The sequence below is a fragment of the Bombina bombina genome, chromosome 2 (genome assembly GCF_027579735.1).
Source record: "Bombina bombina isolate aBomBom1 chromosome 2, aBomBom1.pri, whole genome shotgun sequence".
NCBI lineage: Eukaryota > Metazoa > Chordata > Amphibia > Anura > Bombinatoridae > Bombina > Bombina bombina.
In genome coordinates, this window is record NC_069500.1 from 619,352,995 (window position 1) to 619,369,172 (window position 16,178).

General features: G+C 36.7%; 1 protein-coding gene across 1 annotated transcript in view; it reads right to left on the reverse strand.

Moving 5' to 3' along the window:
* The window catches only part of PLGRKT (plasminogen receptor with a C-terminal lysine), a 314,821-nt gene that overhangs the window by 65,700 nt on the left and 232,943 nt on the right, over window positions 1–16,178 (reverse strand). Inside the window, exon 3 of the mRNA XM_053702554.1 lies at window positions 6,188–6,318. Within this exon, the coding sequence (XP_053558529.1) occupies window positions 6,188–6,318 (131 nt within the window). The remainder of the gene's footprint in view (window positions 1–6,187; window positions 6,319–16,178) is intronic.

Consider the following 16,178-nt stretch of genomic DNA (forward strand, 5'->3'; position numbering starts at 1 on the left):
ACATGGAGCACCCTATGGTGCTAATGGGGCAGGCTGGAACTTCTGCAGTAGTCCAGCTAACTATTTAGCCACCGGCTCTTGTCCAAACCGAAGACTGTCCACAGGGGTCCTCTCCAACTTTTATTTTGGAAATCCAAAATAGACCACCATAGCCCAGTACAGTCCGACAAGCCAAAATTGTACGGTAAGTAAACACTTACAAGAAGCAAAGCCCCTCCAGGTGCAATATAGGCAGACTGGGACTTCACAGCAGCCCAGCTGACTGAACTCCTGTCCAGCAGATGTAACTCTCAACAGACCGGTTCAGGATAATAAAGTCCAAACCGCACCAGCAAGTGTATAGAATAGAAACAATTTTCTTTATTAAAAAGCAACACGTTTCTCAGCCGTTATAAGGCTGTTTCCTCAGGCTAATACATTATAAAATAGAAAATACACTTGCTACTTATAGGGTGTGAACCCAATTGATGGGTTAATTTAAAAAAATGAGACCCATCTGTGTTACTAAGCCTCCTTTTGATTTCATTGTCATGATGATATATAGTAAACAACATTGGCCATATATATACAATTGGTAACATTAAACACAATGTATAATCTCATAGATATACGTAATAAATCCAACATAAAATTGATATAATATAATATATCTTATATACACAATAATTGTTGTTTAAACATGTTCACAAAACGCAAAGCATACTAAGTTAATCCCAATCCTGACAATATGCATAATATTGTAAGCAATACAAACAATGCATAATATATAACATACCCAATATTATAATGTTGTATCTTGTATACACGGTCAAAATCATTATGCAAACGTCAACATTTGTACATGTATATATATGTGTGACATCATCATAGTGATACATACATTTTATTTGAAATTTATATAACATCGTATGATCGTCTTAATGATGATCCCCTAAAAAAACAGATAAAATATAAAAATAAAGGAAAATAAACACCTATGTTACAGCAAAGTGGTCCACATGAAGAGTGAACTCGTCTAAAGTAGTGAATATAACGAATAAGTATGAGCAATAAGCTTAAACTCGAACCATTTATGCCACAGTTTTTTAAAAATAAAAATGAACCATATATACCCCAAAATTACTAAACCTAATGGTGATCACGCTATCAACAAACTTCACCCACGCTCTAACTAGCATGAAAGCTAGGCGGGTGCGTGGATCACTACGGAATCGCAAATCTCTGCGCATAAGAGGAGGGATAGAGATATGTTTGCTGGATCACCATAGGTTAAAGGGCGGTCACCTCCCCCCTTGCGTAATTTCCTACGTGCACATACAAATTAATAGTTCATAAGCAGTATCGGTGAGATCAATCTCGGCGCTAGTTCACAGATGACAATGGTGTGTCTCGTAAATAGTGTGGTGAAATACTGCAAGGGGACTCCTACTACATAGGTCTGCATCCATCTATAACATGTACAACCCATACCTTGGCTAATATATTGATTATTAAAAATTAGAAAATAAAAGGACATATAATCTATAGTGTATATATATTCAAATAATATGTTGGATCAGCTATATTCAAAACTCCCCAATTAATGTGTAACTGAGCCTACCTTATCTACAAAAGTATATAATTAGTGTATATTAGTGATGAAGATAGTCATGAAGATAGTTTCATGACGGGTAAATCTACTTTTGTGATTTACCTGCTGAACCGTTTATGAGGGGTCCAATATGTGGGTCGCACCTGCCGTAAGGTGAAAAAAAAGATGGGGTGAACATGCCCATAACATTAAAATAAACACCAAGGCCCACAGTGTCTCTAGACACTGTTTGTACTTTCATAAAGGACAGAAAAATCCAATAAATATTATGCCAATAGAGTCTATATCTAAATCACAAAAAGATGCCCTTCTGACGCTCAGAAAAAGAGAATCAAATTGGATTAATAAACTTAAAACTCTCCAACCCAATGGCCTTAATGAAAATTTGGATATGGCAGAATTTATTTAAGGGTATTTCACCTCCATATGTTAAGGGTCACTAGATGTTTCTAGTCACATCTTAGAAGGATTATGAGCTTTTTTGATAAGAAAGAAATAATTCCAAAGGTTGTTTTTATTAATTATCATCTATTTTTTTACAGAAGGGTCTTTCATTACTTGATAGAGCATTACTTTGTGTATAGATTAGTCAAATATGGGTCCTTTGTGAGCCCATATCAATTATAAACTATTGGGTATCGACTTCACCACTGTTTTAGGGTACACATTAAAAATAGGAATGCTCATTTCTTTGCTTATGTTATGACTATATTGTAGTGCAAATAGGATTTATATATATTTTAGTGTCTAATCAGTTATTGTACACTGGGAGAGATTATGTTTTTTTACTAATAAACATTAACACTCGTTAGGAATTGTTATATGCATGTTGATACATGGAATGAGACACACACATTGGTTGATGTGTACACTCATGGGTTCGATGTGCAGGTTTCTTATTGTCTTTGATATTGGCACCTTATTAACACTATGGGTATCAATATTTATATATGTTAGGATATTGCATCAAAGGGTAGGCTTTAGTTTAATCTTTATATATCGGGGAGACCTGTTTATAGGTTTTTTGGTTGAATGTCATTTCTTTTTTATTATTAGTTGTTTAATATATTTAATGCATTTAGGGTAATAATCTCTTATTTATCACAAATTTAGATGTGTATCAAACTTGTACATTACATTGTTAGATATATGTCCAGTACACTAAGATTTTGAGTTATTATAGTTTATTATATACCCACTGAAATCTAATCTCTCTCACACACACACAAGTAGGACTCATTTATCCCATGTACACGCTATGGTTAGTCACATATTTCTATCTTCATCACTAATATACACTAATTCTATACTTTTGTAGATAAGGTAGGCTCTGTTACACATTAATTGGGGAGTTTTGAATATAGCCGATCCAACCAGTGCTGCCCTAGGCACTCAAAATTCTGCTGCCCCCCCCCCCCAAAAGGTTTTAGGCCCTTTTTCCCCGTTAATATTTTTTTTGGGTTAGTGTATAAAATGTTTTTTGTTTTTTATTTCATAACAATTCAAAAGAAAATGGGATAGCAAAAAACTTGCATACAGGTGGGTTGAATTGCTTGCATCTCATACTATTTTCTCCTTGAGAGAAGGGAGAGAAAAGAAGGGGAGGGGAGAAAAGGGAAGGAAAGGAAAGAAGGGAGGGAGAGAGAGAGAAGAGAAAAGTGGGGAGGGAGTGGAGAAAATGGGGGGAGAGAAAGAAGTGAGGGAAAGAAAGGAGTGAAAGAAGGGAGCAAGGGAGGGAGTTGAGAGAAAGAAGGGAGGGAGTTAAGGGAGGGAGGAAGAGAGTTGAGGGAGGGAGGAATAGAGTTGAGGGAGGGTGAAAGGGAAAGAAGGGAGAGAGGAAGGGAGGGAAAGAAAAAAACACTTTGAAACAGTCACTGCCCTTCACATGCAACAACATACACTAAGTGTCTGTTTACTATTTACTCCGTGGGTTCATGAATGCAGAGAAAGCTAGTTATTAGTAGCTAACATATATTAGCGCTGAGAGTTTATGATTAGACATCACAAGCTGATCTAATCAGTGCACAGACACATCCAGTCTTTTAGTTACAAAGACCTGCAAAAAAGCACTGCACTCGCAGACCCACCACAGCTGACAAGGGGAGGCAGCATATATCGGCACAAGGTCTTCTCCTTCAGCCTCACCTTGTAAGCATATACCGGCAAGTTTCTCACCAAGAATGCTTCCACTGCAAAAATGCCGGCGGCTTTAAATGAAGCAATGGTTTAAAGGAGCACTGCCTGTGAAGAGCGACCTTATCAGTGCACGTGCCTGGTCTTCTCTGTAAAAGCCTGCACTTTATCGCTCACTGTACTGTGTGCTAGCTTTTAGAGAGAGGATAGGGCAGATGTGTTGCCCCTCTCAAATCTGCCTCCCTAGGCACCAGCCTTGTTGGCCTAGGCCATAATACGCCCCTGGATCGAACATATTATTTGAATATATATACACTATAGATTATATGTCCTTTTATTTTCTAAATTTTTAATAATTAATATACTAGCCAAGGTATGGGTTCTACATGTTATAGATGGATGCAGACCTGTGTAGTAGGAGTCCCCTTGCAGTATTACACCACACTATTTCCAAGACAAACCATTGTCATCTGTGAGCTAGCGCTGAGATTGATCTACCCGATACTGCTTATGAACTATAAATTTGGATGTGCACGTAGGATATTACGCAAGGGGGAGGTGACCGCCCTTTAACCTATGGTGATCCTGCAAACATATCTCTATCCCTCCTCTTATGTGCAGAGATTTACGATTGCGTCACCCGTCTAGCTTTCATGCTAGTTAGAGCGTGGGTGAAATTTGTTGATAGCGTGATCACCATTAGGTTTAGTAATTTTGGGATAGGTACGGTTCATATTTATTTTTATTTTTAAAAAAACTGTGGCATAAATGGTTCGAGTTTAAGCTTATTGCTCATACCTATTCGTTATATTCACTACTTTAGACGAGTTCACTCTTGATGTGGACCGCTAAGTAGATCACTTTGCTGTAACGTAGGTGTTTACTTTCCAGTCTGACAAAGAATAATTTATTTTTATATTTTATTTGTTTTTTTTAGGGGATCGTCACTAAGACGATCATACAATGTTATATACATTTCAAATAAAATGTATGTATCACTATGATGTCACACATAAATATACATGTACAAATTTTGACGTTTGCATAATGATTTTGACCGTGTATACAATATACAACATTATGATATTGGGTATGTTATATATTATGCATTGTTTGTATTGCTTACAATATTATGCATATTGTCAGGATTGGGATGAATTTAGTATGCTTTGCGTTTTGTGAACATGTTTCTCTAAACAACAATTATTGTGTATATAAGATATATCAATTTTATGTTGGATTTATTACGTATATCTATGAGATTATACATTGTGTTTAATGTTACCAATTGTATATATATATATATATATATATATATATATATATATATATATATATATATATATAGCCAATGTTGTTTACTATATATCACCATGACAATAAAATCAAAAGGAGGCTTAGTAACACAGAGTAGCAAGTGTATTTTCTATTTTATAATGTATTAGCCTGAGGAAACAGCCTTATAACGGCCGAGAAACGCGTCGCTTTTTAATAAAGTAAATTGTTTTTATTCTATACACTTGCTAGTGCAGTTTGGACTTTATTATCCTGAACCGGTCTGTTAGGAGTTACATCTGCTGGACAGGAGTTCAGTCAGCTGGGCGGCTGTGAAGTCCCAGTCGGCCTATATTGCACCTGGAGGTGCTTTGCTTCATGTAAGTGTTTCCTTAACTTACAAATTGTCAGACTGTACTGGGCTATGGTGGTCTATTTTGTATTTCCAGAATAAAAGTTGGAGAGGACCCCCGTGGACATCCTTCGGTTTGGACAAGAGCCGGTGGCTATACAGTTAGCTGGACTACTGCAAAAGTTCCAGCCTGCCCCATTAGCACCATAGGGTGCTCCATGTTTGTGAGTACCTGTTCATTTTTGCAATCTTTTGTGCTTGTGCTGGTAGTTACTAGGCTATTGTTGAGCCTCTGTGTTCTTTCTTTTACAGACCCTCTTAGATCAGGAATCGACCATCCTCTGACGGAGTGCTGCATTTAATTTGGAAATCTGTATGGGACTTTCTGGTTTTTATTTTGTGTTTTTTTTATTTTGTGATTTTTGTGCTTAGCTCTGATTTTGTGTTTATACACCAGTCTATATGTTTTAGATTGTGTTTGTTTGGAAGTGCCCCCTACGGGAAATTCACACTAGTGAATATATTTTTATAGTGCTCCTTTTTGAAGTATTTAAATAAACTAATGTACACAGGATTTAAAGTATATAACGCCTATAAGTAAAAGCCCAGGAAAATTACCTAACCTACCTTTATTTAAATTCTCTGACTGCTCTGCAGTTTGACTTTATTTGTAAGGTATATGGAATCATCCTTATGAAAAGTTATTAAGCAAAAAGTTGTTAAGCAAATGCTATACTGCAGACACGAGAATAATCTAGGAAACAAAGTTAGAGGAAGAGAGAGCAGAGATAAGGGAAAGATAACAGGACAGTGGGGAAAGGAAATAAAATCCATACCCTGCTGTTAAACCAATGGTTGCAAGTCCCATAAAAGTTCCATAATACTTGAGGAATTCTCGAGACCATGCAATCTGCATTGCCATTTGTCTTTGGCGCATCTGATTCTGCATCAGAATCTGCCTCTCCAACTGGAAGAGAGAAAAACAATATAATGCAATTTCACACACCTGAAAACCATTTTTATTAACTCATTAATCATCCATCTAATGTTATGCTGCTGAAAATGTGATTTATTTTTCATATTTTATGTACCTTCTTTATAAGCTCATATTTATATATAATTAACTAAAAAACATGCAATAAAATTTCAACATCGCCATTTGGTATTGAATCCTATACGTTCATTTAATTAATTTAACAGGCAGCTTTAATTCCCTTAAAAGCAAATAATTGTATATAGTAATCATTGTGTAGCCAGTAACACATTCATTTCCCCCCCAAAATATTTTGAAAAAATATGACTAACTTAAAATGTACAAAACAAATTTTGATTAAGAAATAATATCATTGAAATATGCACTATACCTTATGTCCATTTATGAGTGTAAAACATCAAATCCATAAAAATGATCATTTTCTTTGAGTAGAATGTAGACTATACAGATCTTTAAAATATAGTATGATTAAGACAAGAAAGAAAAAGTCCCCAACAATAATTTATTTTCAAAGTTGGGTGATAACATTTTCCTGGCTTCTGATAATACAGCTTGCGTGAACATGTGCAATTCTGTGTAGGCACATGCACTCACTTCTGCATGAATGAAAATGTAACACATTTTCTGTTATCCTTTGTATTTGTACAATAAATAAATTAAATTAATTTGCTCATTTGTTAGAAAAAACGCAGCCAGGGACATTTAGACAAATGCAGCCAATCACTCTACTGTTCAGGAACCTGACTGATTGTGACCGCAGCTTGTCAGTGTCAGGCTAGACTGCAATGTCTGGCCGATCCTGATTACCAAGGGGATAAATAATGTACAGCATATAAGGCCATACATTATTTCCCTTTTGCCAGAATTCCAGTGAACTAGCAGTCAGTTTGTCCCACTCTAGTGAGAGAGACTGAAAGACTCTCAGCAAGTTCCAGAGGAGAGATAATTATATATATTTCCTGCAATGGGTTACATATATTTATAGTCTGCTCCAGAGCAGCAATACATTATGATGGATATAAAATCCAAACTTTTTATTTCATGAGTCATAGCATGTAACTCTCAGCAACTTTCTAATTTTTCTTTTCTATTGGTATCTTTATCTGAAAAAGCAGAAATGTAAGCTAAGTAGCCAGCCCATTTTTTATTCAGTACCCTGGATAGAGCTTGCTATATATTTAGAGCCTTATTGAGTAAAAAAAACAGAAACAGTTTGAAGTCAGGTAACCTAGAAACCAAACAGATAACTGAGCAAAGCATAAAATACAATTATTCATAAAAGATGTCCAGTATAACAATTAGGAGCAATGCCTACTGTAAATGGAGAGCACAAGACAATTGTAGCCCATATTAAATATAGCTGAGGGTTATAGAAGAGGATCTAGGGTCTTAAGGGAGTAGATACTAAACCAAATTGCTGGATGGGCTCACTTGTATTCTGAATATAGGGAGTCACCCAACAGAACATTATTTTCAGAGTTAACAAAAAAGACAGGGCAGATAATTTCCAAATATCCTAATTGAACAAAATAGGTGAGATTCCCACTAGATGTCCAAAACTAAAATTGGACACTTCACTGTCTTGGCTGATGTAAGCAGGGCAACAAATTATATTATTCAAGAAAGGTATCACCATGTATCAATAATAAAATAAAGCACAACCTGTTAGCAGTGGGGCAATGAACTTAAAGGTTAAGAGAGCCAAGGAACTATCAGTAAAATGAGTCATTTGGGCTGGGTAAAAATCTTCCCTAATAATATAGGGCACAGCCCAATAACAGGCATACTAAACAGAATGGAGTTCAAAATATATTATATAGTAACACCAAAAACAATTTTAGGTATGTAAGCAAGCACAGATCTGTCAGGAACAGTATAAATATTATAATCATACATACTTAACATATATATGTATTAGCGTCTAGGAGCTACTATAGGTGAAAACATATAGATATAATACATAACATCATTTTAAACATGATGCAGGGTATAGCAGTGTATATTCACAGACTGAAAATAGTCATCATACTGGATCTAAGTTAACTCTTTATATATCTAAGCTTCCATACAGCCTCATTCCCCCTAACTGTCATAGGCTGCATAAATTAATGTCTCAAATAATACAGTCATCCAACCCCTTGTCTCAGGGAATAGGACCTCTGATTATTAGCTCCTATGTGGGTCACCATCACTAAGTAATGGTCGATCTCCAACCATAAACCCGACATGAGAGTCTCTCAAATCCAGCCGCGAGGCAGTACTTCACAGCTGTCATCTCCATACTCACAGAGGGTGACTTCCATATATGCATGAGAGCTCTGTAAAGCTGTTTGATGTTCTTATTGTTTAGTACAGCAGAATAAGTCTATTTCCTATGTGCCGTTCCTCTCCTCTGCAGTCAGGCAATTTGGAGATGTCAGTTGGTTACAGACCAGGAGCTCCAAAGGGCATATAGTGTGATCTGCTAGCTCACAAACGTCGACCGATCCTCCCAGCTGTCCCCGAGCTCCTCAAATCTGCACTAAAATACTCAGAAGCTCCTTGGGAGATCTCAAAATCATCATTAAACAGCTGTGAAAATCTGGACCCATACTCAAGCGAGGCCTGATCTGGTAGAGGTATGTCGCACCAGAATGATCACCTCCACACTAGTTTCTGTTGCTTTTTCCACATATTCAGGGGTGTTAACTCATCTTTCGCTAGAACTTGGCACAGAAGTTTCCCCAGTTCAGGAAAATGATTTTGTAGCATATTCTGTATCTTGACTTCCCATTTATCGATTGTGCCATAGTCACCTTTAGAAGTAGGCATTTTTTTATCGATTGTGCCATAGTCACCTTTAGAAGTAGGGACAGCTCCCTAGAAGTAGGCTAGGGAGCTGTCCTGTAAGATTGTGGAACCTAAAGTGGTCCAAAAAATTATTTCAAATTTGTCCTTCTGAACTGCTGAAATAGTGTGTTTGTAGCTTACTATACATATTAACCCAGTCTCCTGGGGAAGGTGTGTGTGTGTGTGGGGGGGGGGGGGGGGGGTGGCGGCCCAGGGCCCACGATCTTTCAGTTACCTCAAGCAAACAGCTGCGTGGCCTAACTGAAGAGCATAGGCAAGGTAGATGAACTTGATATTTGCCCCCAAACACTTTGGTATCTTGCTTGTTATAACATCTGGATGATGCTAGATTTTGTTTCTACATATGAGCTACTACTCAAAAAAACATTTCCACATTGTTCAACTATATGTAGGGATCTGTTTTATTAAATAACATTTGTACCTTCAAGAGTATGGAGACAGAATTGGTAGTGGTCTGATTTTGGCATTTAGTATAATAAGCTGGTTCTTAATTTCAGGTCATTTTGTGAATTTCTGTTTTTTAGAAAAAATAATTCATATGGCTGCTGCCTTAATTTTTCATTTGTTCTGATCATCCCTATTTAATATTTTCTTCTGTTCTAAAAAAATATTTTAAACTGTATTACTATAGAGCTAGTTATCCATCAAGTATATTGCTCTAAACTAATATCTATCATAGACAAAAACAATTTAATCTAAATTGTCACAAATTGCTTCCTTAGTCGAATTGGCTCTCTTGAGACTGTATACAACAATGCAACTGTTCCTAACGTCCAGATCACTTAAACTTGGAAAAAAAATCTCATTAAATATAATTGGACCCCATGGTGGAAAAAGAATGATAATCACATAGTTCAAAGACTCATATGTTACAATTACAAGTAAAAACATATCATACATTTATATCTCACACATATCTATAATTTTCAATTTTTTGGATATTATGACCCCCAGGCCATTTAATACTGTATAAAAATAATTATATCTTGTTTTTGACTTGTTACAAACAATATGCAGACACCAAATGTTAATTAACCACACTGTGGTCATTAAAGGTTTCGAGATACAAAAATGAGGTCTCGAGGTGTTACAAACAAACAAATTAGATGGAATAAATCAAAATGTTTTCTACCCATATGACGACAAATGCAATAGCGTTGAAGCGATTATGAAGACAAAAGACACTAGGTCAAAAAGGTTGTTTGAGCCATGATTGCTCTATTTTCAAAGCGAATTTAAAAGAAATAGCAAGTTGCCTTTTATTACATTAACTTAGAATAAATTATACATTTGTATACCTCATTGAAATATCAGATAGAAACAAATCATCAATACACGGTAAGACCACTTGCATTCTTTTATAGTACAACAAAATTATCTGGAACTTGTAGAATCAGTTAAATTTTCATGAATTTAAAAAGTACAAAAAATAAGGAGAACATAAAATGACTCTGCCATTATATAGATACACAACATCTATCATTCAAAATATGGTTGCAATGCTTTAATACATAACTTCTAAATGTTGTTGTTTCAAGTAAAAAAAATACATGTGGTCCAAGACTTTAAAAGGAGGTGAAACCCGACTTATTCTTTCATGATTCAGATAGAGCTTGCAATATTAAAAACTACTTTCTACATTTATTTCTAGTATCAAATTTTCTTTGTTCTCTTGGTATCTTTTGTTTAAAAGAAGGGACAATTTCTGGAGCACTATATGGCAGCAGTTTTGCAAGAATGTTATCCATTTGCAATAGCACTAGATGGCAGCACTATATCCTGCCATGTAGTGATCCAGATGCCTACCCAGGTATCTCTTCAACACAGAATATCATGCAAATTAAGTAAATGTGATAATAGAAATACATTGTAAAAATGGTATGCTCTGTCTGAATCACAAAATAAAATATTAGGGTTCGTATCCCTTTAAAAATCATGCACAGTTTGATTTCCTAGTTCACAATAAAGAAAAAAAAAAGTAATAAGACTGATAAAACAATGTCATCCTACATATTTGTTGTGTATATTAAGAAACCTATACAATTATGCATTTACTTTCTTTTCCAATAAAATAAATTGAAGTGATGGGTATTAAAGGAACATGACATACATAATTATGATAGAGCACACAATTTCAAACAACTTTCTAATTTACTTATACTATGAGATTTGCTGGATTTTCATGGTATTCTTTGTTGAAGGAGACTAATATGGGAGCTTTAGGATCTTTTGATCTTGCACAATAGTATGGAAGTGTGAGATTTAAGTGAGAGGTCATTAGATCTATGTCCTGTAAGCCCATTGTATCAATAAGCGATTAAAAATGTTCTATAGAGAGACCACTCTCTAGAATGGACAGATCAACTGCTGGAATGATCCACCTCCCAGTTGTTCCCAAATGGAATTGAATGAATTGCCAATAGGGATCGATAATTCCTCTCTGCCCAAGACAGAGTAATAGACAGCCAGTGGGCTGGGGTTAACCCCCGTGATAACTTATATAGGTTACCGCCAAGATGCTGTCCGGCTGGAAACAGATAAACTTTTCCTCCTTTAACAGAGGCCAGGGCTGAATAGACCGAAGATCGCTTGCAGTTCCAGAATGTTGATTCGTAACCCTGCCTCAAGGTGATACCAAACCTTGCAATCTTTGAGAAACCAAGATCGCCCCCCAGCCTGAGAGACCGGAGTTCGCCGGTACAATAGACCAAGACTGACCCAAGGGAAAAGGCAGACTTTGTAGAAAAACTATTGAAGAGAAAAAAAGAGATTTTACAAATAGCACTCTTGTCCAATATTACCAATTTTAATCACCGGAGGCTATATAGGACCTTCTAAAAGGTGAACATTAAAGGCACTTTCAAATATCAGGACAATTTACATACTCAATAGAGCAAAAGAATGATAATATGTTCTGTACAATACAATACACACCGTGAAAGTTATACAAATAACAGGACTGACAATAAATGACAGCGTTCTTACTCCATGATAAGAGTATGTAAGAGGACAATATACTTAGCTCCAAAGTGCAGAATATGCTCTCAATGTGGCTGCTAATAATTGATATAAATAAGCAGCAGTCCGTATGTAATGTCCTCCTTCACTGTTATCTTGCTTGTAGATAGTCGTTACTTTATAGTAGACATCCTCCGTGGATAGGAGATAGCAAAACTGCCAGTCAATATTGTTCCAAGATAGGTCCTAGGGGAGTGAGCTACAATCTTTTACGTTGCAGGTAACTGTCAGAAAACAGCCAATCCTAGCAGGGGGGATATCGGTTCTTAATACCGATGCCTGATCCCTCATCGGACCCACCTAAAGCAACTCTCACAGACAGCTGAATGAAGAGTAATCAAAGGCAGACTTTGTGTCCTTAAAGGGATAATAAAGTCTAAATTAAACTTTCATGATTCAGATAGGGCATGTCATTTTTAACAACCTTCCAATTTACTTTAATCATCAAATTTGCTTTGTTCTCTAGGTATTCTTAGTTTAAAGCTAAACCTTGGTAGGCTCATATGCCAATTTGTAAGCCCTTGAAGGCCGCCTCTTATCTGAATGCATTTGCCAGTTTTCACAGCTAGAGGATGTTAGTTCATGTGTTTTATATAAATAACATTGTGCTCACGCACGTGGAGTTATTTAAGAGTCAGCACTAATCTGTCAAAAGATCTTAGATAAGGAGGCAGTTGGCAGAAGCTTAGATGCAAGGTAATTACAGAGGTAAAAACTATCGGCTAGATCACGAGTTTTGTCGGTAAGGCTGTGCGGTGCTAACAAGCCTTTTTTTCTTACCGCTCCCTTAAGACAACGCTGGTATTACGAGTTTTCTTTAAGCCGGCGTTAGCCTCAGAAAAGTGAGCGTTGAGCAAAATTTAGCTCCACATCTCACCTCGATTGACCTTGCATTCTTTTTTGCAGGTGTTAGTTTTTTTTCCACCCAGCTCAGCCCCATTTTTTCCTATGGGGAAATCGTGCATGAGCACGTTTTGCCAGCTTACCGCTACCGTAAGCAACGCCAGCGTTGCTTACGGTAGCGGTAAGCTGGCAAAACGTGCTCGTGCACGATTTCCCCATAGGAAACAATGGGGCTGAGCATCAGCCAATAGGATTTTTCCTACCTTAATTCCGATTGGCTGATAGGATTCTATCAGCCAATCAGAATTGAAGGGACGCCATCTTGGATGACGTCATTTAAAGGAAACTTCGTTTGAAGAGGACGCTCCGCGTCGGCTGGATTAAAGATGGACCCGCTCCGCTCCAGAAGGATGAAGATAGAAGATGCAGCCTGGATGAAGCCTTCTGCCGTCTGGAGGACCACTTGTGCCCGGCTGGGTGAAGACGGCTCAAGGTAGGGTGATCTTCATGGGGTTACGGTTAGGTTTTTTTAAGGGGGATTGGGTGAGTTTTAGAGTAGGCGTGTGTGGGTGGTGGGTTGTAATGTTGGGGGGGCGTATTGTATTTTTGTAATTTAGTATAGGGTAGGGAAATTTTATTATTTTTGGGGGGGGGGGGTTATTTTATTAGGGGGATTAGATTAGGTGTAATTAGTTTAAAATTCTTGTAATTCTTTTATTTTCTGTAATTTAGTTTATTTAATTTAATTGTAATTAATTGTAGTTAGTTTAGGTAATTAGTTTAATACTAGTGTAGTGTTAGGTGTAATTGTAACTTAGGTTAGGGTTTATTTTACAGGTAATTTTGTACTTATTTTAGCTAGGTAGTTATTAAATAGTTAATAACTATTTAATAACTATTGTACCTAGCTAAAATAAATACAAAGTTGCCTGTAAAATAAAAATAAATCCTAAGCTAGATACAAATGTAACTATTAGTTATATTGTAGCTAACTTAGGGTTTATTTTATCGATAAGTATTTAGTTTTAAATAGGATTAATTTATTTAATTATGTTAAATTAATTTCAGATAATTTAAATTATATTTAAATTAGGGGGGTTAGGGTTAGACTTAGGTTTAGGGGTTAATACATTTATTATAGTAGCAGCGACGTTGGGGTCGGAAGATTAGGGGTTAATTAATGTAGGTAGGTAGGTGTCGGCGACGTGGGGGGGGGGCGGTTTAGGGGTTAATACATTTATTAAAGTGGCGGCGATGTCCGGTCGGCAGATTAGGGGTTAATAATTGTAGGTAGGTGGCGGCGACGTTGGGGGCGGCAGATTAGAGGTTAATAAATATAATGTAGGTGTCGGCGATGTTAGGGGCAGCAGATTAGGGGTTCATAGGTATAATGTAGGTGGCGGTGATGTGATGTCCGGTCGGCAGATTAGGGGTTAAAAAATTTTATTTTAGTGTTTGCGATGTAGGGGGGCCTCGGTTTAGGGGTTAATAGGTAGTTTATGGGTGGTAGTGTACTTTTTAGCACTTTAGTTAAGAGCTTTATGTTCCGGCGTTAGCCCATAAAACTCTTAACTACTGACTTTTAAATGCGGTAGAAGTCTGGATAGGAGAGGGTCTACCGCTCACCTCTTCCAAGACTCGTAATACCGGCGTTAGGCAAATCCCATTAAAAAGATAGGATACGCAATTGACGTAAGGGGATTTGCGGTAGCCTCGAGTCGCGGAAGAAAAGTGAGCGGTACACCTGTACCAGCCAGACTCGTAATACCAGCGGGCGTTAAAAAGCAGCATTGGGACCTCTCAACGCTGCTTTTTAAGGCTAACGCCAAACTCGTGATCTAGGCGTATATTTCTATAACAGTGTTGGTTATGCAAAACTAGTGAATGGTAAATAAAGGGAGTATCTCTTTTTAACCCCTTAATGACCACAGCACTTTTCCATTTTCTGTCCGTTTGGGACCAAGGCTATTTTTACATTTTTGCGGTGTTTGTGTTTAGCTGTAATTTTCCTCTTACTCATTTTACTGTACCCACACATATTATATACCGTTTTTCTCGCCATTAAACGGACTTTCAAAAGATACCATTATTTTCATCATATCTTATAATTTACTATAAAACAAATTTTAAAATATGAGGAAAAATTGGAAAAAAACACACTTTTTCTAACTTTGACCCCCAAAATCTGTTACACATCTACAACCACCAAAAAACACCCATGCTAAATAGTTTATAAATTTCGTCCTGAGTTTAGAAATACCCAATGTTTACATGTTCTTTGCTTTTTTTGCAAGTTATAGGGCCATAAATACAAGTAGCACTTTGCTATTTCCAAACCACTTTTTTTCAAAATTAGCGCTAGTTACATTGGAACACTAATATCTTTCAGGAATTCCTGAATATCCATTGACATGTATATATTTTGTTTAGAAGACATCCCAAAGTATTGATCTAGGCCCATTTTGGTATATTTCATGCCGCCATTTCACCGCCAAATGCGATCAAATAAAAAAAATTGTTCACTTTTTCACAAACTTTAGGTTTCTCACTGAAATTATTTACAAACAACTTATGCAATTATGGCATAAATGGTTGTAAATGCTTCTCTGGGCTCCCCTTTGTTCATAAATAGCAGACATATATGGCTTTGGCTTTGCTTTTTGGTAATTAGAAGGCTGCTAAGTGCCACTGCGCACCACACGTGTATTATGCCCAGCAGTGAAGGGGTTAATTAGGGAGCATGTAGGGAGCTTCTAGGGTTAATTTTAGCTTTAGTGTAGTGTAGTAGAGAACCCCAAGTATTGATCTAGGCCCATTTTGGTATATTTCATGCCACCATTTCACCACCAAATGCGATCAAATTAAAAAAAACGTTACATTTTTCACAATTTTAGGTTTCTCACTGAAATTATTTACAAACAGCTTGTGCAATTATGGCACAAATAGTTATAAATGCTTCTCTGGGATCCCCATTGTTCAGAAATAGCAGGCATATATGACTTTGGCGTTGCTTTTTGGTAATTAGAAGGCTGCTAAATGCTGATGTGCATCACACGTGTATTATGGCTAGCAGTGAAGGGGTTAATTAGGTAGTTTGTAGGGAGCTTGCAGGGTTAATTTTA